Source organism: Aythya ferina (assembly GCF_964211825.1).
Source record: "Aythya ferina genome assembly, chromosome: 12".
Taxonomy (NCBI): domain Eukaryota; kingdom Metazoa; phylum Chordata; class Aves; order Anseriformes; family Anatidae; genus Aythya; species Aythya ferina.
The window spans coordinates 18605738-18631515 of record NC_140308.1 but is presented as its reverse complement, the minus strand read 5'-3'; the positions used below and the strand labels follow the sequence as shown (position 1 = coordinate 18631515).

The 25778-nt window shown below is 40.7% G+C and overlaps 2 protein-coding genes across 7 annotated transcripts in view; one reads left to right on the top strand and one right to left on the bottom strand.

The window, feature by feature from the left end:
* LONP2 (lon peptidase 2, peroxisomal) overlaps nucleotides 1-948 on the top strand; it is a 39703-nt gene extending 38755 nt beyond the window's left edge. Inside the window, exon 15 of the mRNA XM_084533929.1 lies at nucleotides 595-948. Within this exon, the coding sequence (XP_084390055.1) occupies nucleotides 595-816 (222 nt within the window). The 3' untranslated portion in view covers nucleotides 817-948. The remainder of the gene's footprint in view (nucleotides 1-594) is intronic.
* A 4616-nt stretch (nucleotides 949-5564) lies between these two features.
* Nucleotides 5565-25778, bottom strand: part of SIAH1 (siah E3 ubiquitin protein ligase 1) — a 65162-nt gene continuing 44948 nt past the window's right edge. For 2 of the 6 annotated variants that reach the window (XM_084533932.1, XM_084533935.1), the window contains one exon: nucleotides 5565-6968. In XM_084533932.1, coding sequence (XP_084390058.1) covers nucleotides 6118-6966 — 849 coding nt within the window. In that variant the 5' untranslated portion in view covers nucleotides 6967-6968 and the 3' untranslated portion in view covers nucleotides 5565-6117. Of the gene's footprint in view, nucleotides 6969-9261; nucleotides 9985-23107; nucleotides 23330-24560; nucleotides 24709-25778 lie in introns of those variants that run through there. The other 4 variants (XM_084533930.1, XM_084533931.1, XM_084533933.1 and 1 more) reach the window with 4 other exon arrangements.

Below are 25778 nucleotides of genomic sequence, written 5' to 3'. Positions count from 1 at the left end.
ACTCAAAATAGGTAGCTTATTGAAGTGATACTTACTTTCCTAGAGCAAAGCCATCTTTGCACTTTTGGGGCACTTTTGTATTTTCTTTTGTTTAACTCAAGTAATTTGTTGTGTAGCATTGCATCTGTAAGATTTTTCCCCTTTTCCTCTTCTAGTGCTGCCTTTATTTTGAAAAACTTTTGTTCTTACGTAGGCATAGGATTTCAGCATGCCACCTTTATTTAGAAAATAATTTCTGAAAATGGATGACTTTTCAACTTCTGATACTTGTACCTGCATTCCTAGATAAATTTTTAATCCAGAGAGATTTTTTCCTTCAGTTATGGAAACAGAGTGCTATAGCATAACGTATTTGGAACTAGATGATCTTCAAAAGTTCCTTCCAATCCAAACCATTAATATATTTCCCTTGTTAAGCACATAATGAGGTAAAACTACTGCTAAATTTTTAATTACTTCACTAAATGATTGGGGGAAGGAGAACATTAAAATTTAACTCCTGGTGTGACTTCTAAATTTGTTACAATGATTACTTTATGAGAGTAGCATATATATATATGTAAAAAACCCTATGGTATTTTTTTTCCTCATTAGGTTGGGGGAATTAAAGACAAAGTCCTGGCAGCACACCGAGCTGGACTGAAGAGAATTATCATTCCTCAAAGAAATGAAAAAGATCTTGAAGAAATTGCAGTGAACGTACGGCAAGATTTGACTTTTATTATGGCAAGCTGTCTGGATGAAGTTCTTAATGCAGCTTTCGATGGAGGATTTTCAGTTAAGCCCAGAGTTGAGCGTTTGAATAGTAAACTTTAAGTAGCCAGGCTGAGATTAACTTCTATATCAAGTTTTAATAGAGATCAGTAACTATCAAGTATAAATATGAGGTACATGTGATTGTTTAAACGTGGGTGTAAGTGCAATCAAAATAAAAATATTACTTCAGCAGTTAAGAACCCAAAACCGCATTTTATGGGCATATGCTACTACAAAGAACCTTGGGGAAAAAAACTTTTCTTCATAGTGGGTTTCAAGCATAAGCTGAAGTTCTTGAGAAATATTTGCTTACTTTATCTGGTATGTATTTATATAAATGTCAACAGCTGATTATATCTGTAAAGGGGGAAAAATCCCTAGACAGGGAATAGTATGCAATTTGTGTATTCAGAAGACACAAACTGCAGCAAAATGCTGCCTAGCAAGAGGAGCTAATAGAGATGGGATGTCACCCTGATTTGGTGCAGTTTTCTTATTTAGGAAATAGCACTGAAGCAATATACTATGGAGCAGTGACATCACAGGAAAAACATTTTTTGAAATTTAAAAAAATACTTAAAGGATTTAACCAGATGCAATATAGTCTAAATTAAGTAAGTCCTTTCAGTACTCACAAGAGTTACAGCATGTAGCAATGTCAATGTAGATATCATTTTCAAAACTAAATACAGGAATGCATTAACTTTTGTCTAGGAAGGGAGACAATGCACTAAGGTTCACATATGCGAAGTGGTACTTACAGCACTGGAAGTAGGTGGAGTGTACTTGAAGACTTCATGAGAAAGACTGAGCATGGTAACACTTTGGAGGGGTGAAGTACACGTCCTTAATTCTTACCCAATACAGAACTGGGAATATTGATTCTGGGATGCTTGTTTAGACTCTAAAATTAAATCAATTTAAGCAATGTCAAGAAAATTACTGGATAGTTAAATTGCATTAGGTACTGCACACTGTGAATAATGTAAGGTTTGAGAAAGTGTGTCAGTATCCTATCTGAGCTGATAGCTTTGTCTCTTATCTTCCCTTGAATGCTAGAGAAAATAGAAATTTAACCTTACGTAAGCTACAATTCTTGAGTTTCTCACTGTTTTACACTAGGGTCAAGCACAAGAGAAAATCCAGTATCATAGTCCGTTCTTGCTCATTGATCCTGAAACAAACTCAAGTGTGCTTGAAACCAATAAATCAAAATTAGCAGCTTGTTTTGCTTTATTTTCCATAGGTACAAACAAAGCTGATTTACCTATTTACCTGGAACTTAACAGTAATTGTATTAATAAATTTAGTGGGTATTTCTGCATCTGACTTATAAGATCTCAAAACTTTCACAGAAGACTTCATCTAATAAAACGTTTTAAAAAAACACCTTTGTTTTACTCTTTTAAGAATTAATTATACTCTTAAGTAATTCACTAGCTAAGTTCCAAGGTTAAGAGTCAACAAGGAGTCTTTATGTTTTCTGCCTTACAGAATACTTGAACACAAAAAGTACAAAAAAAAAAAAAAGGGCAATCAGTAAAATAGCAGAAAGGAATGGTAACTAATATCCTGCTTGGCCTTCACTCAACACCAGTAGGGGAGAAAAAAAATGTTCTCTTTACCAAACTTAATTAATATTAAATAACAATCCTGCAGTACTTTATGCTAGTAAGAAAACAGATGTGCATGGAATTCCAGTGCAGTCTGTTTATACATATAGAAAAAATGCAGTTTTTGAAAGACAGTAAATATAGGGTGTTTTTTTTGAGAAAAAAAAAAAAAAAAAAAAGGCTTCTACAGCAATTTCACTTCAGAAGAACAGGGAGTTGCTCCCCAAAAAAGTTGAGCAATGACTTTCTGCCACACCACTCCAATGTCTTGTCTACCTGGACTTTATCTAAAAGGTGAAAAATTTAATGTAACTCTAAAGATCTTTACCTGAATTTACTTAGAGATTTTCATGTTCCCACTTGTCACCACAAGAGGTGACTTGGTTATGTTACTTTTTGTTTTTTTTTTTTTAATATAACCTAAGCATTACCCATTATAACAGCAGATAATTACATTTAAGTGTATTTTATTTTCATGAAACACTCTAGAGAATAACAATCTGTGCAGCAGCAAACCAGAATATTAATGATCTTTTAAAGTAATTTTGATATACTAGGGATTATTCTGCTTTGCACTGACATTTAAGCAGACCTGATAATAAACATGAGCGTGTCCCTCAGAATATACTAGAAGGTAACTAAGTTTATCAAAGGTAAAAGTCAGCAGTGGTAGTTCCTTTCCTCTATCCACAGTCCACACTCTAAGTTGCTACAGATAAAACTATCCCACTAGTGCAATTCATGCTTTTAATCATAGTGGCTTTGAAACAATTCTGAATAATGCAGTGGTATAGGTTAGCAATACAAAACAGTTCATCTGCTTCAATTTAAAGCAATATTGCAAACAAAAACCAATCAGACATGTCAAAACAGAATCCAAATATTTGGATTTGTCAAACATTTTCCTTTTAAGGCTTTTTGTTGTTTTCAAGACAATGGAAAACAATGGAGGTAGTAGTAGGGGATAAATATAAGATCTACTGCATTTCATCTATTAGAGACAGACTTGAATACTTTCCCAATACAGCAAAGAAAAATAGTACTTTCTAAAATAAATAGCTAATGCTAAGACATTGGCAGGCTTTAATACACCATTTATTTTAAATAAGGTAGTAAGCTGTACAGATTTTTAGTACGTTTTCTTTTTTTATATATAACAGAGCAAGGTTTACTTACCAGATCCTCAAACTACTTAGAGGAGACCCACTGAATTATGCTTCCAATACTTTTGAGGATCTGGGCCTATGTATAATTTGTTTAGTCATTCCATCCGATGATGGGCATCAAATGTTTCATACAGGTTTGTGTTGTTTTGTCTATTACACCAAACAGAGTACCAACTTACATCATAGTAGTAAGTCCACCGTATGTTAGTTGTGCTATAGCGTGTCATCTGTAAAACACGATGAAAAAACAGTCTGACTTTATCCATTAGCTTCTAAAGCTCATTACAAATGCCCTTTTTCGTCCCCTTCAGAATCATACTCTCAAGTTCCAGCCTAAACAAAAATCACTGTGTATCAGTGCAGAAAAGTTTCAAGATTCACAGTTCTTCTGGGGACACAACATGAGTACAGGCAGCAGCAATCTCAAGTAACTCACACACTTACACAGCCCTGTGACATTCCAGTTGCAACTATCAGGCTACTCAGGGCAACCCTTACAGGTTCTTAGCTAGATTTCCTTACAGAACTTGAGCCGAGAAGCAGATAACCTTGGCAGGTAAACTCCAGTCCAAGCCAGCCAATGAGGAGTGAATGAGGGTGAGCTGGTGAGTACACATATGCCTATACAATCTATTTGCGTATTTAGCTGAGTTTCTGTCAGTACACCAGAAGACAAAACTTGGGTAAATATAGACAAGCTTAATTAGGTGGGAGTAATTACTGAGTTCAGAAGACTGCAAACAATTAGTTGTCTATTTGGTAAATAAAAAAAATGCTAGATTGAAGGATTCGTTTTGAAACATCTATCCACTGTCACAGTACATCTTTTAACTGAAATCTGTGCAAAATTTTAACAGCCTAAGAAACAAATTATAAGAAGTAATTTTTTTTCTTTCATTACACAAACCTAATTGTGGCTGTAGTAGTGTATGTATCCAACCTGAGGGGTTTTATGCTCCTTACCTGTACAACTACTTACCTTATGCACCAAAATAATATGAACAACACTTGACTTAACAAAGCAATTTCTGATAAGAAAGACAGTGCACAGTAAATAAACTGTATTTTAATGTGTTACAAAAGTAATTCATAGCCAGACTACCTCTCTGAACAGATGCCCATTACTACTAGGTTTGACAAAGATTTCCTTTAAATAGCTTAAGATGAAACAGCTTTTCACCTTATTCTTTTTTTTTGTCTCTCTGTTTTGTAACACAAATACCATTATACATTCATGGTTATTTTTTTCACATATAGGCTGTCTGCATTATGCCCAGTATCCTACAAAAGCTTTTATGGCTGGTGAATCATACCTGTGAGAGATTACTTGTATCTGACTGTGTATCATCACTAAAACAATATACAAAAATCAGTTCAAGAAATTACTTTAGTAACAACCAAGAGACATGAGGACAAGAAATTGAGCAAGAGTAGTAGTCATGTGTCAAACTTTGAGCTAAAGCAAAAAGCAAAAAATTGAATTTTAATTTGCCAGGTATTCTTTTAATGAGAAATATAAAAAGACTGCAAACATCTCGTTCTGACTGCCCTTTTTTGTTGTTTTTTTTTTTTTTTTTTCCGCTTTTTTTTTTAAACAAATGGTCTGTTTTATAGTTACAAATACTGTGCAAGACAATACCTTCTTTGTACTGGAAAACCAACAAATACAAGGATGCAATTGAGTTTCTAAGCATCTCTAAATTTGAAACGTGATTTTTTTTTTTTAGTTTGGAAAAATCTTGGTAATTCATTTATGTTAGATCATAACTCAAAGTACAACAACATCTAGACCTGTTTTTAAAGGAGCTTTCTTTCCTGATATATCTTTGAACATAATTACTCCTTTCAAGTTCAATACATTCACAAAATAGCTCAGTTAAGAACAGCATCACCAATGAATTGACTACTGGAAAGAGACAAAATTTACCAAACATACAGAAATATTAATTTTACCATAGCAATTATGCATATCAAAAGATGACACCTGTAGTTAATTTTAAAAAGATACAAAAAAAGAGAAAAACCTGAATTACAGAAAAGAAAGTCATATTTATTTAATGAAAAACTAGAAGTTAATAAAAATTAGCAAATACACAAAAAATATACACAAACAGCAGCAATACTATGTAGTGACTTACAAAGGAGGGAGGGAGGGAGGAGGGGAGCGGGATGCAGCGGCCAGAGACCAAACCGCTCAACATGGCTTGTCAGTCAAAGGGGGAGGAAAAGAACACGAACAAAAACACGAAACAGTATCCTTTTCAACAGTACAATCAATCTACAAACAAGTTTTTAGAATTATTTTACAACATTTCCTGTAGAATCAATTCTGAATACAAAAGATGCCCATTTTGGGTGTATATATATTTTCAGTGGTTTACTGTTGACTTATTTTAAATATATTAGTGTTACTACATGCAACTGCTTCCTGTAATTTAACAGCCTTTCCTTTTATTTACCTTCATATGTCTATCCTCCATCTACCAAATAATTTGTCTGACAGTCAACGATGGTTACCCTAGTTTCTGCTAAGTTAAATGCAACGGTTTTCAACACTGGCCTGAAGAGGTTTGATTGCCATTTCAACACATTGATATAGTTACATTGATGCCTAAATTGCCATTTTCTGCAAAGAGCTGTGCAATGCTGGTGTCAAAGACTAGACAGTCACTATTCATAATGGCTGTTGCAATTCCCTCATGGATAGATCGAGGAGTTGCTTCCCAAGTCAATCGCCGCCTATGACCGTTTAACTCAAGTCGATAAGCAAAGTTTTCTGCTTGCTTGCGTGTTCCTATCAGCTGTACAATCGCAAAGAACTGCTGGTGACCATCATATTTTTCCTGTTTCTCCAATACTAACATGAAATGAAAGCCAAAACAAGACTGCATCATAACCCAGTCAACAGCACCAGGAAGATTAATGTCTGTAGCAAGGAACACTATATCTTCTCCCTGAAGTGTGGTAATTGACTTATGTTGATGCATCAGATGTGGCATTACAGCATCCAGAGAACCTTGCCATTTACATGAAGCACCAGGACATGGACAGGAATAAGGCCTAAACTCACACAGCTCCTCATGGTCTGCTTTTTCTGTGTGTGGCAAAGTTATCTCACATCCGGAAGAGGCATATTTACACGGGAATAGTACAGAATTGGCAACTTTCTCCATAGCCAGGTTACGAATGGAGCCCAGCGGGCCTCGGCAAGTTGGACAGCACGTAAGTTTGGGGCGACAGTTGCTACAAACAAGATGGCCACTCTGACACTGAAGAATTGGTGGCAGCACATAGTCAAAACAAACAGGACATTCAAAGAGACTAGCCAAGTCATTATTGGAAGCTGTAGTGCCAGTCAGTGCAGGCACCCTCTGTGATGGCGTACACTTTGAAGTACCTGTAGGTAGTGCTGTAGCAGTCTGACGGCTCATTTCTGAAAGAGAAGAGAGAAAAAAAGAATGAGGATAGAGTAGAGATTACAGCTAAATGCATTTTGTTTTCTTCTGCACACACTATTTCTTGATTTGCAAAGAAGTTTCAAAAGAAACTAGATAGAAATGGAAGCAAACCCTAAATATGTGATGGCAATTGTGGGTACTTTACATGTAGATTATCAGCTGTGCTCCACAGGACAGACAGATCTATGCCATGCAAATTTAACAAGGGACGAAATTCTGCTAATTACTCTGAAGTGAAATTTACCTATTGGAAGCTGCAGGGTAAATGAGTAAAGATATGCTTAATGTACATTAAATCCTTAAAGTTTGTTTTGTTTTGTTTTGTTTTGGCGGGGGGGGGGAGTGTTTTGTTTTTTACTATTGCACTTTCAAAACATTCCATCCAGATTAGTTGAGTGTAACAAATGGGCACACTACACAACAATTCTCAAGCTGAATTTTAAGTTGCTGTGTATTTAGTAAGACGAGAAACTAGCCATTTTTAATGAACACACAAACTTCAAGATAGGACCTCTGTAATCCTGTTTACTGTATAAGCATTAAAAAAAAAAAAAAAAAAGTAACAAGGAAAAACACAAATAAGATCACTACACTGCTTTTTCCCAGGATAGGATATTGACTCATTTTCTTATTTTTAAGTCCTACAGCTTAAGCAGAGCTATTGCTTCCACTTGCTGAACTAAGCCATTTGCGAAAATACCAGAAAAGAAACACAAAACGTTTAATTGAATATCCCAAACAAAGAAATTCACAAGATGAAATTTGAGAATTAGTTTTAATATTTAAGTACTCAAGTATGCCCAGTACCTTGGGTACTGGCACTGTTTACAAAGTTTTACATTCAGTGGAACAGAACTAAAGTTCAATTTTTTCAGATGTCCCCAAACCGAAGTTAACAGCTGTCTGACCAAACAGTTCTCTCAAGGGTTCAACAGTGGTAAAAGTCCCGTATTTCTTACTGCATATGGATGCTACGCTTTGTACTGCACCCCCTCAACTCTCCTCCTAGTTGTGCAAAAGGAATCACTAGTAGTCCCAGGAAAAATAATCCCTCAATTTTGAAAAATTAACCTTAGGTTAAGTAAAATGCTATCCAAAATTGGATTTCATTACACAGTGACATTATTCTCAACCAACTGAAGTGTTTCTCTGCAAGTACACCAGCTCTGTACCCGTCATGTATGTATAAAGCTCTCAAAATAAACCTCATCTTTAATCTCCTTTGTATTTGACATGCAAATATTAGGCAATAGGCAAGCTTCCCATATTTAGAATCATTTCAACCACAAACAAACTTACTCATACTTGGACCAGATACCTCAACGCAGCATACTGTGCGTGCTTTTGCAAGACACACGTTATTCAGGGCATCAAGTGAACAAACAAAGAGATCCCAACAGGCAAAATAACTTATCCCTTGACGTTCACAAAGTAACCAACCATAGGCAGGCAATTTTACCCTTCTACAAAACCAGCTCTCTAATCCAGGCTAGTAAAACATGGGTGGCTAAGATTCGGTGTTCAGTTGCTGACTGTGTCTCACACACCCACTAGCAGCAGCATCTCACCCCTCCCAAGTCTCTTTCAACTCCAGCTTGTTGGACACACAATACCCAGTTCTCATCTTTGGAACTAAAGCCATACAATGGTTTGTGCTGCTGGACCTTAACTGACAGTGTGGAGATAGGAAAGGAATGCTTGTTTCTTTCGCCTTATTTTCCTACTGTAAGGCATTCTACTGAGATGGAAAGTCCAAGTTATCTGTGACAAATCAAATCTATGTTCTGGGGAAGCGATACTGCACCAGCTTGCTGCAGCAGAGGAATCCAAATGATAAGCCCCTATGACAACTGATCACTGCTGTTATTTTTCCCCAACACCCGTAGGTGGGAGACTCACAATGGCACCCTGCAGTTCTGTGGTCTAGGAGAACAAATTATACACAGAGAATGATTGTACACAGCAGAACAAACTCTTACCATGACATCTGCTTGGAAAGAGCTTAGAAATTGCATGCATATTCATACATAAAATTCTAAAAACATTTCCTTTCAGAAATTGCAAACGCATTTCAGAAAAGCTTGTGCACGCTTCATCTAACCTGAACCCACACATCCTGATTCAGGGATCCCCAATAACCCTCAGATAACACTGGTGAAAACCAGGGTGTCAGACCAGTTCCCTAGGCAGTCAGACTAGCTGGGTGAGCTTTGGTTTGCCTAATTACACCTCCCAGAGCCCATACAACAGTTAAATTAAGCAACCTACAAGCTTTGCAAAAGACCTTATGCGCAGAGGCACTTCCCACTTCAGCTTTCTAAGCTCCAGAAGCACTGAGGAAGATGAGAATTGTAGAGCCGTGCTTTACCACTTCTGTATGAGACCAGCCTTTACGCACAACTTCCACAACCAAGGGCCATCCAAATGAGTGGGGAATGGAAATGAGCAGGAAATCTGTGAACCAAACCATTGAGATTAACAAGCAAGGAAGAAACTGGATAAATCTATAAACTGTAATTTACCAAGCCTAGACCTGCCCAGAGCCTACATTTCCATCTCCCCTGTTAAGAGAAAAGATGAATAATGCATCATGATGGCAAAGAAGTTGATTGTTTATAGCTGTCTTAAAAGCTACAAGTTTATCACAAGTAGAAGTGTTAACAGTGTAACACAGTTAACCTCTATTCACCCCTGCTGAATTCCCCACCAAATATAATTACAAACCAAGTAAAACTGGAAATAAAGTTTAAAGGTATTTTTAGTTATAAAAGCCTTTCTATAGGTAAAACCAAAACAAACCGAGCTACATGCACTACTACTCTGTTCCTCCACAGTGGAGATAAGTCTCTGGGAAGCACTGATAACCTACAGAGTGCCGGGTGATCCCACAACACAAATTATTCGAATATTGTACAAATTTGTAAAAGTTCAGCCAATGGGAAGAGTGAAAGGGGAAAATTGGTATTTTAAGAATTCCTTGTTCTAGATCACGGAAGAGCAATGACCTTGGCAGAAGCAGCAGGCACCAACCTCTTGTGGAAACTCCCCTGCATCCCAAAATGCACCCCCCTGCTGTGCCATGGGCCAGGCCCCACCCCAAGCCCCAGTTCCCATGGAGCCCAGCAAGGCACAGCCCCGTGGCTGCAGCACCAGGTGCCCAAACAGCCACTGGGGCAACCTCAGGGCAGAGCAATGGGACAGCACCAGAGCACAGAGCACGGCTGCACAGGGCTCTGGGCTGAGACAGCACTGTGGGGGTACCAGCTTCAGCCGAGGCGCGTTGCAATCAGTGGCTCTGGCAGCACACAAACTGAGGCGACAGCCATCTGGGTCAAGGAAGTCATCTTAATAACGCTTTCCTCCTGCTCAAAATTCCCATCCTGCTGAAGAAAGGCTGTGGAACCTTGTATCAGCCCTGTGACGTGCAAGTAGAGGCCACCTACCAAAAACGTCAGTAACTAACTAAATACCAGCAATGTTTAACAGTCACCGCTGTATGTGCAACACGTGACATCCCCACCTGTTACGAGTCAACAAAGTTTCTAGCCAAAGCAGGCATGGTTGAGAAAAGCCACAGAAATGGCCTTTGAGAAATTCACCAGGATCGCGCCCTGGAGTGCTGGACACAGGCCCTGGGCTCTCCCTCCCGCGGCTGTCCCATGAGCAAAGCCCCCAGCACCCCGCAATGCACCATCACCTGGGGCACGGGGCCTGCAGGGAGAGTCCATGCAGCCCCAGCAGGGCGAGAAGAACCACGGTGCGAACGGGAAGAGGTGAGGATCTGACTGGGCAAAAAGCTGGGCTGCAGTGCAGACAAGAGGGAAGCAGTTTCAAGAAAAGTTCATAAAGAGCGTGGATCTCACATGCCATGGCAGTAACGGCAGTGTACGCGAATAGATTGACACCAGCTCAGCTTCTCACCTTTCAAAGGCATTAGCTCCAGACCCATCCTTGAAACTAAATCTCTCCCATCTCACCGAAATAGAGGGCACCTTCGACAACTTCAGGTTAACGCCAGTCACTTCTGAAATATCTTCACTCATTTTGAACAGATTAGACTTGGGCTTAGTATTTTAAATTCCTTTCGAGAGGGTGACTGAATATGAGTTTTGGGAAAAAAAGAAAACACCACAAAACCCACAAAACTTCATATAGTCATCTTAATGGCTGGGACAGAAAAAAAAAATCTAACTGTATAATGCTGAAAGAATGGTTCAAGGACAGAAAAAATGCCTTATCACAAGTTTCTAGATGTGATGCAATAAAATCTTTCTTCAATCACATTCAGAACTAATTGAATCCAGAGACTCGCATTCAAAATTTATAAACTCTTAATGCCTTACGGACATCAACAAGATAATACAAAATCTTTTAACTTCTTCAACTGTACAATCATATTTGAAAATTAGACCTTTTTTTTTTTTTTAATACCCATTACAGAGCACTGGAAATTAGATCACTTCATAACAACGTTCGAACTTGTGGCAAACACTGACAGTTTACTCTCTGAGATGCTACATCAGCCAAAGAATGTCAAAACCCAAAGGCTAAATGAACTGCTGAAAATAATGATTAGACTAGTCTAAATAATAACACGAAAGTAGATACAGAAAAGTTACAGAACATCATGAGAAATTTGTACGATATAATATCTGTAACATCTGTAAATATTACAAGCAACAAATTAAAAAGATTCAAAACCCACCAATATTGCCCTGGTGGCAGAAGGAAGGTTTACTGAACGCAAGAGCAGCATGTGTGCCTATTTAGCAAAAAGGATGGTGCACGTGTGTGTATACACATACACGCCAAGTACGTAATCTCATGCTCAAGTAACTCCAAGTGTTACTGATACAGAAAACCCAAGTGAATATTATCTTAAGAATGAAGGTAATTAAAAAGCACACTTTGTTCCTATTAAAAAGGGGCACCCTTTTAAGTAGGGAACTTCCTTGACATTTTTAAAGTGGCACTAGGTTAATTTCATATTAAAAGTCCTTAGGACACTGCACTTTTGTTCCATGGCTGCCCAATTATGAAAAAGTCTTAATCCGCTAGGGATAAAAACTCTAGGACTACAGCACTATGTACAAGCCAGTTCCCCAACTGCATGTGCTTAGTATTTCTGAAAATAATTTTCCAAGCAATTTATCTTTCCTCTGTCCCCTCTCTTGCACTCATATTAGCCCAATGTACAGCAAAACAAAAGGGAAAGAGGTTTTGGCAGGCTCTATTGAAAATACCATACATTGCCCTCACCACCACCACACCTCAGCAGATACATACGGCACAAAATGTATTATGCACAAGTATCTCAGAGAGTAACTTCAAAGTATTTGTTGTTTGTTGTATTTGTATAGTATTTGTTGTTTGGGGCCCATTTTTTTCCATTTTGAATTCTGCAAAACTTTAGATCACAAAAAGCCTGGCATAGTTAATGTCAAATGTATGGCTCCCTATGGAAACCTGACACTGTTAGACACAGAAGTACATCGCTGCTCACACAGCCTCTGTGCGTACTGACCTGCTTCAAAATCTTAGAAGCATTTACAGTTCATGACATAAATTATTAATCAACTACATAACCCAATTTAATCTCCATCTACTGTTTTTAATTTATGAATTAAGAATTTTTACGACCCTTACAGACACCGTTTGCTTCGGTGCCCTTAACGATACTCTATTTGTTATTTCAGACACCTCAGGGCTGCTCTCCATAACAACCAAAAGCCAGAACAACCCAATCTAACAGTGTATTTTAAGCCAATACAAAAATTAAAAATAATAAAAAGGGCAGATCTCATGATTATTTCATTTTGGAAATGAAAATTAAGATTCCAAATTCTTTTCCAAGTGAATTTTGGAAAGTATCACCTCTCCAGCTCACCTCCTTGTCACACAAGGTTACTGTAATTTCCACTGCCTTGCAGTGACCCCATCTCCCTGAATTGCAGATACTTATTTCTTGCCTCCAGAAAGCAGCTCTCTACAGACACCTCCTTCCAATCATCAGGAAAGGAAACCCCCATGGATTTACAGTCATGGGACCGGTCATGCTCTTTGTGGCTACATCTGCAGCGAACCACCAGACCCTAACCCTCAGCACATGCCTGATGCTATCGAGTCTGTCCTCTTGCACAGAATGCTATCACCAGTGAGTCACTACTAGTGGGCAATCCAGATCGTCTCCAAATTCAGCACACGTTACGTAGCAGATGAAAACAGCACTATGTAAACAAAATCAGCATATTATTACGCCCATTAAATTATAGCGACCTGTTTCTAATCCAATACAAAAACTTGAGCCTCGGCCAGTGTTGTTAATATCCATCATTACTATTCTGGCATAGATAGCAGAGGAGTTGAACATCCAGCCAGAAGGTGGCCTATTTCTATCTGCCAAGGATTTTCTTCCCAACAACCTTATAACGTACAATTAGGAAGGAAGAACATCCTATAGAAGATGTACAACAACCACATAAAACTTAGCATTCATTTTTAAATGCAAAGAACTTCATCAACTTCAAGAAGCGAATAACCCATATTCTGCTAGCCTGGGATATCAGGCTAAACTGTTGGGATAATTCCAGTCTTGCAATGAAAGATGAGCTCAGAAACAAAGTACACAGAGAATAAATCACTCCAAATTTCATTCTAGAATGAAAACTAGAAATGTCTGATCAATAGCAAAAAAACTAAGTCTGGCCCACTCACTGTACTACATAATCAGAGAACATCCCAGCTCTCACGGGTCTTATAGTAATGCTTAGAACTAAATAAGAAAACGTGTTTCTTTGTAAATTCAGACCATCAACACAGTATTATAAAGCAATACATGACATTTATCTCTCCCTCCTTTTGAGCTTGGAAGGAGAATGCTAAGGGAACTATAAAGGACGTTTCTGAAAATTCAAGATAGACCAAAAGCAATTTATCAAATGCTGCCACTAGAAAAACAAAACAGTGATACGTTAAACAAACTGGTATAAGCAACAATAGCAAAAATGATTGATCTTTGGCAGCCTACTGGAATAAAATAAAGTTAGGCTAGCGAAACAACTTCTTCCATTACATATAGCTACAAATACGGAAGAAAAAGAACCATTCTTTAAATACAAATCAAAAGCAAATGCTTGCATTAAAAGGCTGTTGACCATTTCCACATGAGAGTTTATCATAGTTTTCCTTTTCCAAAAGGAGCAAATAACTTAGCTTGCTGATACTGCAGAACACCCCCACCTACCACAGAGGCATCAGGATGGTGATACAGAAACGCTGTACAAAGATGCTCATTCTTGCATTGTACCTGAAGTGGGGCTCTGGGACCAAAACCCTCCTCTTTTCTCAGCTCACCAGCTCTGTGTCCTCCACATCAATACCACCAGGCAGAAGCCAGAGCATTCCTTGACAGAGGACACCTGAACGTCCAGCATGCCTGCACCTGGAACCTGTCCCATGCTAGCCTCCTCTAGATACCACACCAGAAGTGCTCTTCTGCAGTCTGCCAGAGCTTGAGCACAGTACTGCTGAGATAAAGCAGAAGTACTGATTTCAAAATAAAGATCATGGCAGAAAACACAGAATCTAACAAAATAAAGACAAACTTCACATGAAAATACATACAACTCTACAGAAACAACAAATATCAGGAAAAACAGTTTTATTTTTTTAGTAACATTTTGTTTCCTTTTACTGTGCACATAGCACTCCATCGGGATCCTCTTCCAGCAGTAACTCTGAACACTCATTTCTACAAGCACAGGTAAACAGTTACCTTTTTAAAAGTTCCAGGCTTAGCACACTGCAATAAAAAGGCGGGCAGGCATACAAGGTGGCCAGCTACAAAGCAAGTTATTAACAGCACCAGGAAAAAAAAGCAAGTTATTTTTCATGCTGTAACATATGCCGCCACCCAGAAGCATCTAAAGCAGGAAGCATTTAATTCTGCTTTATGAGATATCATAGCTGGACTCTGTATACAAGTTAAGACAAAAACAATAACACACGAAACAACAACTCTGTAAGCATTAACAACAAATCCTACCAAGTATGGCAATTTGGGGGCTGTGTTTCTGTCCTCAGTCTGACTTTGCAAAAACTATATTCTTCGCTGTATACTGTAATTGCCATGCAATATTGCATCACCATTCCTGTGTCTGTGGCAGACATGGGGAAGAGGGTGTGGTATGGAAGTGCCTACCTTGATTCAATAAAGCGCAACGAAAAGAAATACCTGTACTCTGAGGTGCTTTCACATGCAAAGTCTTCCAGAGATAACTATTCCAGTTTAGATTCCAGATCTGTTTTATGCTCAGTTACTTTCCTACATAACTAAATAGGGAGCAGACCATCAGAATAACCAGACCTGATGAAAGAAAAAGTCGTGGCCCACAAGAGACCGATCCCAACGCAGACAGCTGCTTTGCAGGAGGAGTCAGAACACAATTATGTATATAGGCTATTTTTTGTGAAGATCTCTCTATTTTGTGCATTGCGTAGGTTCATACATATTTCCATCTCAGATAATAATCTATCCCTGTGATCTTTAATCTGTTCTGAATTGCTGTATGCAGGGCTGCGCCCTGGAACACAGTGGAGCCCTCTGAAGAATTGAAACGTGGCCTGTGGAGGGTGAACATGCATGGGAGGGCTTCGGGAACTGAGAGCAGAGATCTTTGTGCCACAAGGTACGTCAAACACGAACTCACGCATAAGGAGAACATCCAAGTTCCGCAGATCCCATAGCAGTGGCACTGGAGGCTGATTCACAGATTTGATTCTTTCGCATAAAAACAGATGTCCATCCATACAGGAGGACTGAATCAAACACCAGATTTCAGTTTTCCCTTTTTCAGTGACTTGTTTTTTCCCTGCTCATTAGTTTTGAATCAACTGTTTCTGTGGTACTGTAGCACAGGGATTCGACCGTCACCATTAACAGCCTTTTTTTTTTTTTTTTTTTTTTTTTTTAATTAATTATAGCAATGTTACCTGCATTCTCAAACTTGACTACTGGTGAGTTACCACTGTCGTATTTGGATCCAGAGCACCAGCGCTGCTCTCCCTAGCCCTGCAGAACATGCTTCCCATGAAAACACGAGTTAGAACATGGCTTTATCTCACGAATATGAGCATTCTTCAGCCAGCACTATCAACCTGAGGCACAGCAACCATATGCTATGAACTGCTGACTTCACAGACCACCACGTTACACAAGAAGATTCAGCATTCCTTGAAACCTGAAAAGCAGAATTAGTGGTACTAGAGCAGTCTGCGGCATGGGAAACCTGCGTTTAGTTCCTGCTCTGTCACAAGTTTCTGAGTCACCACAGGCAAGCACTTCCCTGCCTGTTCAAGATTTTAAAACACTGTAAGTAGCTGCAAGTCTCAGACACCAATGCAAAAGGGAATGAACTAACACGGTAAGGATACTAAATTTACTCTGTAGACCCTTTTCAAATTCACTTCAGGTTAGTAGTAACTAAACATTATTACATGCTAAGTGGCACTACGTTAAATTATTTTTAAATTATTTTAACATCTCAAACTTTAAAGTCAACAATAGCCAAACTGTGATCACTCCTTACTTTCCAGAGAAATGGTTCAAGTCCTGCTCACATATGGAGGCTTCTGTTCCTTCCAGTATTTTCTACATCAAGAGACAAATTAGAGATGAGACTTTTGCAACACCCTTCTCATTAATTTTATTTTACCTAATCTGAAGGCCTTCTTCCATCAACTCCACATTGACATCCTATGGAGAACAAGTAATAGAAACCTCTCTTTAGAGGAATCCTTCTGTTACCAGAAAATTCTCACAACTTTCCCTGTGAAGATCCAACCACCCAGCTTTTGAAGCAAATGTTTCATATTCAGCAGAAAAGGAGCTCTCAGGCGAGAGAATTACATTTATTTTCTTATATTCCCATTAAATTCTCTTCAGATTTATCTAAATCACAAAAAAACAAAACAGGCTATTTTATGTATTCTTATTGCCTGGGAAATGCTTCATGGCATACAAAATTAAAATCCAGCCATAATCACTCTGAAGTCAGGCTTGAGTCTGTATCAGAAAATAAAACACAAGATATTACACATGCTTCAGAAATGACAGGCACAAATACATCTTTCTTCCACTTCATGCTCCCTTTCTCAGCACTTTCTAGATGCAAACATTACTACATCCTTCTCTGCAAAATACCATCCCCTCTTCTGTTACGTAGTTAAAGCAAAACTTAAGTCTATGTTGCAGTGCTTGATCTGGAACACCAAATCCTAACAATGACTCATTAAAGCATAACTGTAAACTTCAGTATTTTTTAAAGTTTTTCTTCTACAAGAGTGTTATAAAAAATGTGTCAGGCCAGAAGATCAAGCATTCAGGAATCAGTTAAGAACAAAGTTACATAGGTGACTCTCCTCTGCATATGAAGGAACAACCTTCATGAAACAATCTTTTCCCCCTGCTCAACTCATTTGGCAGAAGAGCACGTGTATACACATGGAAGAAGTACAATTGCACAAAGAACAGCAGTTTTTCTTTAAATTGAACACCTGATTTAAAATAAAACCAGGGCAGCAGCTGTTTTTGACATGCATCAAAATGCTCTTAAAATTACTGCTTCACAGGTGCTGTTTTAGAAGAATGTCCATCTAAAGTTCTGTTATGAAATGCATACTTTTATTTGTAAAACATCGTTTTTAATGGTATTAATGATATATTTGACCTAGCACAAAGCCAAACTAAAATTTTACAGTACACCATCAACATCTGCCAGCCAAATTATCCCCTAGTCACACCTGTGCAACCAGTCTTCAAATTACATCCTTGGCGTACTTGCATAATCGCACAGATATCAGCCGTGGAGAGCTGAGCCACACACAAATCTAACTCCCAACTGCATTGACACTTTCACGCTCCAGAATGGGAGGAAAATTCCTGTGAATTAAACTCACTTCGTAACTCTAATGATTTTATATATATACACACGTGTATATGTGTGAATATTTTTCAAAATCAATACATAGAGATCATAGTTATATTAATTCAGTAATCAAAGGATTAGCTAGGAAGAGCATTTTCACTGCTTTTAACACATCAATTAAAAAAAAAAAAAAGATTTAATTAAACAAGAGAAGTTTACCACATGTACCTTAAAATGGGATAATATGTGTCAACACTCAAATGTATATGATAGTATGCTGCAAATATGATCTCCAAAACAACACTAGATAAATTAAGAAGATACCTGATCCTAAGACTAGCAAATTCTGAGGCCTATGTCTGGTCAAAACAACCTACCAGCACCACCAAGAAGGTCCATTTTCATAGAACAGATACCTGGAGTAAGGTCCGGGTGCTAAGCTGATACAATGAGTTATAGACGCTATTTTTTCAAAGAGAAAGTAGCAGTGTTCCACACTTTAAAGGCTATTAAATATCTTAATAGCACTTTTACGAACTGCTCAGTTACATATTTGTTAAGAGCCTTCAGATAGCATTATAAACAATTAAAGAAAATGGTTTATCTACAGTACAAAGAACACTCCACCAGATACAGGCTCCATGGCTCCAGACACGTGCACACAGCGTGTCAGAGTGCAATTCCACCATTTCTGCAAGAAACAAAAGCAAGCTGCCACCCAAAGGGACGGCTGTGCCGCCTGTCTTTCACACACTGGTCTCCTCTCTCTTTAAGGTAACGCATTCAGTAAAATCAGTCTTGCACAGCTATGTGAGTGCTTACACTGGCACAAAGAAGACACCAAAAACAAGCCAGCAATGGAGGGCAAGACTCTCGGCTGTAAGCCTGCACTTAGACCGACCCCACGTGCTCCTAGGAGAGAGGATGACTTCTCTTGCAGCAGCACTGGCTCTTATGTTGCCATGCCGCAAGCTGTTCTGGGAAGCAAACCAGGTAATAGTTACCCATTTCTCACAGGTGACCGATTAGTTTTCAACTAAACCTGGAACTGAAACAGGCCTGTTTCACATTCACGTTGGTGCCAGCTTCACTGCCAGCGATAACACCACTGTTATCACAGTAGCATTATCGCTGGCATCCTGCACGGAGAGACTGTCTTCAGGTGCTGCAGAACCATGCCCTCAGCGCACGCCAGCTAGCTCAGCACTACATCTTCTGCTACTTCTTTTCTAGCAGTGATGTGTCAACAGCAACTTATCATGTCGTTTAGAAATAAAGCTATCTGACTTCATATCACTACCGACATCACATCATAGCATAAAGCAACATGTACTGAGATTTACAAACCAACTTATAAACCTAATTATTTCAGTTATCAACCCCTTACAAAAAGTAGAAAACACAGAACCTTTTCTCATAACAGATCTGTGATACAGAGTCAAAGAACAAGATAAGCCTTTAAATACACCTACATTTCTAGGCTAAACATCCAGCGATTTTTACATAAATGAATTTATTTTCAGGCTTTCCATCCTCTAATTTAACACCAAGTTGCTTTAAAATACTCCTCCTCTAGTCAAAACCTTTTCAATCTTTTGACAATCTGCACGTTAGAAAAACTTAACATACAATTTTCCTTCATATATATTTTTCCTTTGACATATTTCATCTGAACATGTGTTTGAGAATAACTCTTAAAAAGCATGACATTGTAAATGCTCCTCCTTGACAGCACTCAAAATACAAACACTGGAAAGCCACTTCAGTCTTTCAAAGACTAAATGAATTTTTGCTCTGTTTAGCTCTATGCGTGAGAAATGTAGGAAGGAATATCAAAATATGAATTGATAGATTTTTATACCACAGACACCAAAGTTCAAAGAATTACTGTTTCACGTTAAAGGAGCTGATAACTACTTCTCTAAGCAACAGAAGCTACTGTAACACACTGCTTTTCATGTCTCAGAAAGGTCACCAATTGTTATAAGAAAAGAAACAAACAACTGTTTCTAGGTAAAGCAAACAAAAACTGAAATGGTTGACAACAACTGTCAGTAGGTGAATTTGCTGCTCTAGATCAATTTCCCTACAGAAATATGTATACAGTATTTCTTTAATGCATTTCCTGATGCAAAAAGACAAATATAATTGTCACCACTCAAATATTTTACTTCCCTACTGAAAGCACAGCCCATCTCAGCTTCTGTGCTCAGCTCTCAGCACTATGCTTCTACAAAGAGAAACAAGTCAAAATCAGAAATGCACCATTTGGTTAACTGTAATTATCTAGCACTTTATCAGATTAAAGTACTGTATTAGTAACCAAATCTTTCATTACTCCTGTAATAGCATAAAGAATCACCATTTTATAGATTAACTCAAACCGGAATATACTTAAAATAGTTGTCCAGGGCTTTACAGAAACACAGCAGGCTCTCTGGCCTAGAACGTGTGTGTTACGTGTGTGTGTGTATCTATAAGAAGTGTGGCATAAAACTAGAGAGTATTAATGGAAGCATTAATGACAGGTTTTGTCTTCTTTACCGAGCATAGCTCACATCTGAACACTGTGTAGCACAGTAGCAAATAACCCCAAGTCAATGACTTGGAAAGATCTGTTACAAACAGTTGGGAACTAAGAGGAAAAACTCGGGTAAACCTGCAATACCAAGTCACAGTGACCAGTATTTGTCTCCCTCTCTCTCTCTCTCTCTCTCCCTCCATTTCTAGTCCACCACGTGATATCACACACAGAGAACACAGACCCAAATTGCATTTCTGTCCTGACACTGTTTAAGATGTTACCAGTATGTGCACTTTGAAACAGTATAAATTGCCTATGTTTTCTTATTAATGCAAAACATTTTATTAAAGGTAAAAATGTCTTTACTTGCAGCGTATTTCCGCTAGTGCTAAAAGGGATATCTCCTACTATTTCTTTATCCCCACAAATATTTTTCACTTTTCTTAATGTCATTTTTCCTTAAAAACAAAAAATAGCCAGTAACATGATGTCCTGCATATACAATGTTCATGCTTAATAGAGCAAACTTCAGAGAAGAAATCCTGAACTGTGGGCCTTAACTGATGGCTGAGATGACTAGCGCTTGCTGGTGCCCTCACAGGGTACTTCACTGCCACTGGAGCACTTAACCAGGGATTCAGGGAACTCTGCAGTCAACAGCTGGAAACACCATTTTTACCTCAGCTGTTCGCACGCTGGGAATGTGCACCACAACTGCATAACCGAGTTCCTTATGTGTGTCCAGAGTTTCAGATACTGTTGATGTACCTTGATCCTTCTGGTTCAGCTTAGCTCCCAAAAATGAGACAACCACTAAAGCAAAACACCCAAGGATAACATATTTGGCACAACTTAGTCCAACTTCTAAAGCTAACAGTTAGAAATGCAGAAACAATGTTACAAGCAGAAAAATAAAACAAAGTTCTTTTAATTTACAATTAAGAACGCCACGTTTCTCGTAAGAGTTGTAAGGATAGTCTTCCAAGATGTTTCATGTGAATACCAGAGCTCGTGAAACTGTCCCACTCGATTTCTTTGAATGTTCAGACCAGGACAAGTTGCTTCTGATACAAACTCACCCATTCTCCCCTCTCTTGTACATTACAAGCAGGTGTCTTTGATATCCGACTAGTAATACTTTCTCAGTTTGCACTAAGCAGACAACAGCAATAATGCTCGTGCTTCAGTACAGAAAGCACTTCAGCTATCTAAAATATTTACTTTCCTTAGTTCACACCTAGTTAGCTGGAGCCACTGGATTTCTGAGCTAACTCCTCTAGTACAGTCCAATACTACAGTATTAGAACCCTACCAACACAACCGATAAATTAATGGACACTGTACTCTGTGCATGCTTTCAGGATGCAAATACTCATCATCTCATCAGTATTAGCATTCTTAGGTCACAACAGGCTCCTAGAAGTATACTAGCGAAAGCTCTTACCCTTGTGCTTTCCTGCACTTCTCGCTACTGTGAAAAGTGCTGAAGGCAATTACAAATGTGAGTTTCCACTGCAGTTTGTGTAATTATTGTTTCTAGCACTCAGTTTCAACATCAGTGTTGCAGCATAGAACAAGTGATAAAACCTGATCCGATCCAATTTCTTCTTTAGAAGTTGTTTTCTGCAGCAGAGACCTAGCCCAGAGGTCTGAATTTCACCCTAATATCAGCCTCAGTGTTGGAGCACCTGTACTCCAGTACCCCAAATCCTGAAGACCAGCTGGAAGATCTCAGGGCTGAGAAGAGCCCCTTCCCTTTTTCCTCCCCCTCTGGAATGCACCGTGCTCGCCTCAGAGCTTAGGAGGGAGATAAAGAGACAACTGAAACCAGGCTCCTGCATGTGGAACGTCCCGTGTCCTTCATGACCTAGTCCAATTAGCTACGAGCCTCCTAATATCCACTCATCTGCCACCTTAAACAAATTAACTCACTTTATCTATTTATTTAGCGCGTAAGTAAACGGCTCGTTACAGAGGGACGGCAGCGTTCACCGAGACTGCTTGAAACAGAGCCGGGGCACACCGCAGACACGGCGCAGCTTCAGAGCAAAACGTGCGTCGGCAATAGGCGAAAGGGCCGCGAGCGCAACGCTGGAGAAGTCACTGAGCTCCCCTCCCCGCCGCGCTGCCCAACACACGCTATTGTTTCCCAGCCGGGGGTAACCCGGGGGGGCGCAGGGGCCGGAGCCGCGGCCCCCCCCCCGCCGTTGAGCTGGGCGGGCGGCACGGCCCCGCCGGGCTGGAGCCGAGGCGGCGCGGCCGGGCCCGGTTCCTCCCGCGGCCGCTTCCCGCAGCGCCTGGGCCGGGCGCGCAGGCCCCGGGCCGGCCCCCGGCCCCCGCTGACCTTGGCCGCGCCGCTCCGCTCGCACAAAGCGCGGCCGGGCCGGGCCGGGCCCACAAAGGGGCAGCCCCGGGCGCGCAGGCCCGGGCCCGGCCTCCGCCCGCCGCACAATGGCCTCGCTCCCTCCCTCCCTCCCCGTCCCCTCAGGCCCGGCCGGGCGGCAGCAGCAGCAGGGCCCCGCCGCCCGCCCGGGCTGCGCTTAGGCCGCGCCGGGGCCTCGGCCCTGAGGCTCCCCCGCGCCGGGGCCTCGCGCGGGCAGCGGCCTGCGGGGCCTCCCCGCGCCTCCCCTCCCCTCCCCTCCCGCCGCCGCCGCGGGCCGCTCACCTGCGGGCGCCGGGCTGGGCGGGACCCCGCTGCGGCGGCCTGGCTCCGCGGATGGCGACGGGGCTGCGCGGCTCTCGCCCAGACGCTGGTGCCCGGCCCGAGCCCGCGGCGCGCTCCCAGCCGCCCGACGAGACACCGCCACGGGGGCGCGCCAGCTGCGGCGGAGCTCGGCTGCCTCCCTGCCTGCTGCTGCCAGGCGCGCTCCCGAGGCGGGCGGGCGGAGGCGCGCGCCCGGCGGCGTCCCCGTTCTTCCCCCCCCTTCCCCTTCCCCCGCCCCCGCCGCCCCGCGCACGCGCACCCGGCGGCGCCGCGCGGCCCGTGCTCGCCCCGCTGCCGGCACGGGGCCGGCGGCGCCGGGGGAAACAAAGGCCGCGGCCCCCCCCTGAGGCACCCGGGCCCGCGGAGCTCCCCGGGGGAGCCGAAGTCCGCGTAGGCACCAGGCCCTGGGCTCGGCTACGGCAGCTGTTTTGCCAGAGGAGAGCTCGCGGTTATCGTATTTTCAAAACAATATATTTATTTTTTTTTTCTGAGTGACCAAGCACTTTCTCGGTTGGCTGAATTGGGCACCCAGCTGGTTCTCCGTACCCTGCTCACAGCTCTTAGTGACCAGGCAGCACGGCTTTTTGTGTAACGTCCCTACGTCACCCTGCCCCTTCTGCTCTTACTCAGAGGTTTTTAGGACCAGCTTTAAAGCAGCCTCTCAGCAGTGCATCGCTGTAGTGATGCGGCACAACGTGCATCGAGCCCCCCTTTGAGAACCTTCCCAAACATGTTGCTACTTATTGCCAAAGAACAACAGCTACAGAAGTAAAACTTATCTACACCTACTTTCTTCCTGCACATCTCGAAGCTGTGCGGTGTGCTGGCTGAGCCTTTCCTCAAGCCTTCACGAGGAGGCACGCACACAGCAACGACTGCTAACCATGGGGTTGGCTTAGTGAATGCTGAAGGAAATACATCATGATGAAGTATTAGTTTTGTTGAGTAAGGACATGTGCCCAAAGGAACACATTATCAATAGTAGAGGCTTTTTTTCCAACTTTGATTTCAGTGCAGAATAAGGCCAGTCATCTGATGTATTTTTAAACATACAGAAGTCTATTCAGTACTGGAAACTTCAACAAAGGTAGTTCCTCATAGACAAAGAGGGGAAAAAAAAGCTTCCCTAGCAGTGGCAATTACTGTTTTTAGACAGGAGAACCAGAATGCTTATCATTTCCAGCAGTCTGGGTGGTTTATTACAAAGTATATCTGTGGTTGAGGCTTTAATCCTGCAAACATGCACTAACATTTTGCTTTAAAAAAAAAAAAAAATTAGTCTCACAGTCCTGTATCAGATCGATGCCTTGCTGTTTTATAAGCATTATTAAACATTTGCCTTTCACTGAATAGAAATTACTTCCTTGAGCAGTGAAACTAATTAAGCCCAGTTTCTATGGGACTTTTATCCTACCTCTTTCCTCACCACAATATCCTCCCACTTTGCTCCTGTGTTCTTGCTGCTGAAACGCCTCCAGCTTCCCCACGTCTGCACCCTTCTCAGTGCCCGGCTCGCTCATGCCTGTAACTAACAGCTGCCCCAGAAGGAACCACCCAATGCAGCTGTGCGCATGCACCCACTGGTCCGTCACCCAGCTCACCTCTGTGCATCTCTACAGCAGGCAGAACAAGGAGTTCACATTCCCCTCCTCTCAAGAGGACCCTGTATTTCAGCCTAGATTCACTATATTTTAACACTTCTCAAGAAAGGCAAAAGTTGAGGCTTGTTCCTCTCAAACTGAGGTGAAATTAGCCCACAGGTTCAAAAGTCAGCAGTGAGGGCTTAATAGAATAGACCCTATAGCAAGATTTCATGGGCCCCATTACAGTAGGAAATCAGGGTAAAAAAATGTCCGAAAGACATGTTAAAAGGCCATATAATCCATCTTCCTGCTCCAAGGTAGAATCAACTGTGCCTTCTTTATTCCTGACAAATGTTTGTCTCAGCAGCTTATAAAAAAAAAAAACAAAAAAAAAAACAAAAAAAAAAACTCCTGTAGTAGAAATTTCAAAATGTGCCTTCTAAAGCCTGTTCTATAGTGTTTATCTTCCTTACCATTGTTTCTCCCCACATATAACCTGAGTCTCCCATTTTAACTTCAGCCCATTCATAGAATGCTTCAGTGAACACAAAGAGTTTTTCCTCTTCTCTATTTTTGAAGACTCTAATCTTCAGTAAATTACATCAGTTCCCTTCCATCCACAGGTCACCACTGCAAAGCCTCTGATTATTCTTGTCTTTTTTTCCCTGCAACGGTTCCTTTTATTCTTTTTTTGACTATCGTTCTGGGAACTGGACACAGCACTCCCACTGAGGCCCTTTTAAATGCTGAGTAATAAAGGCTGACTCTATGGAGATGCTGCTAAATTAGCAGTATCAGTCAATGTTATAATTGCAAATTGAGGTTGGTCTTTTTAACATCAAGTTTTAATAATTATTAATCTAATGAGAATTTCTGTATGCATTGTTTAGTAAGAAAATAATTTATTGTCACTATGGAAGTGTACAATACCACTGCTTGATAGAGTTATATACATGTAGACCTGTAGTCTAACGGGATTACCATGTTTCCTTACTGGACAAAAGCACCCATAAGTCTTAAGTTTCATACTAAGATGTAATAATATTGTC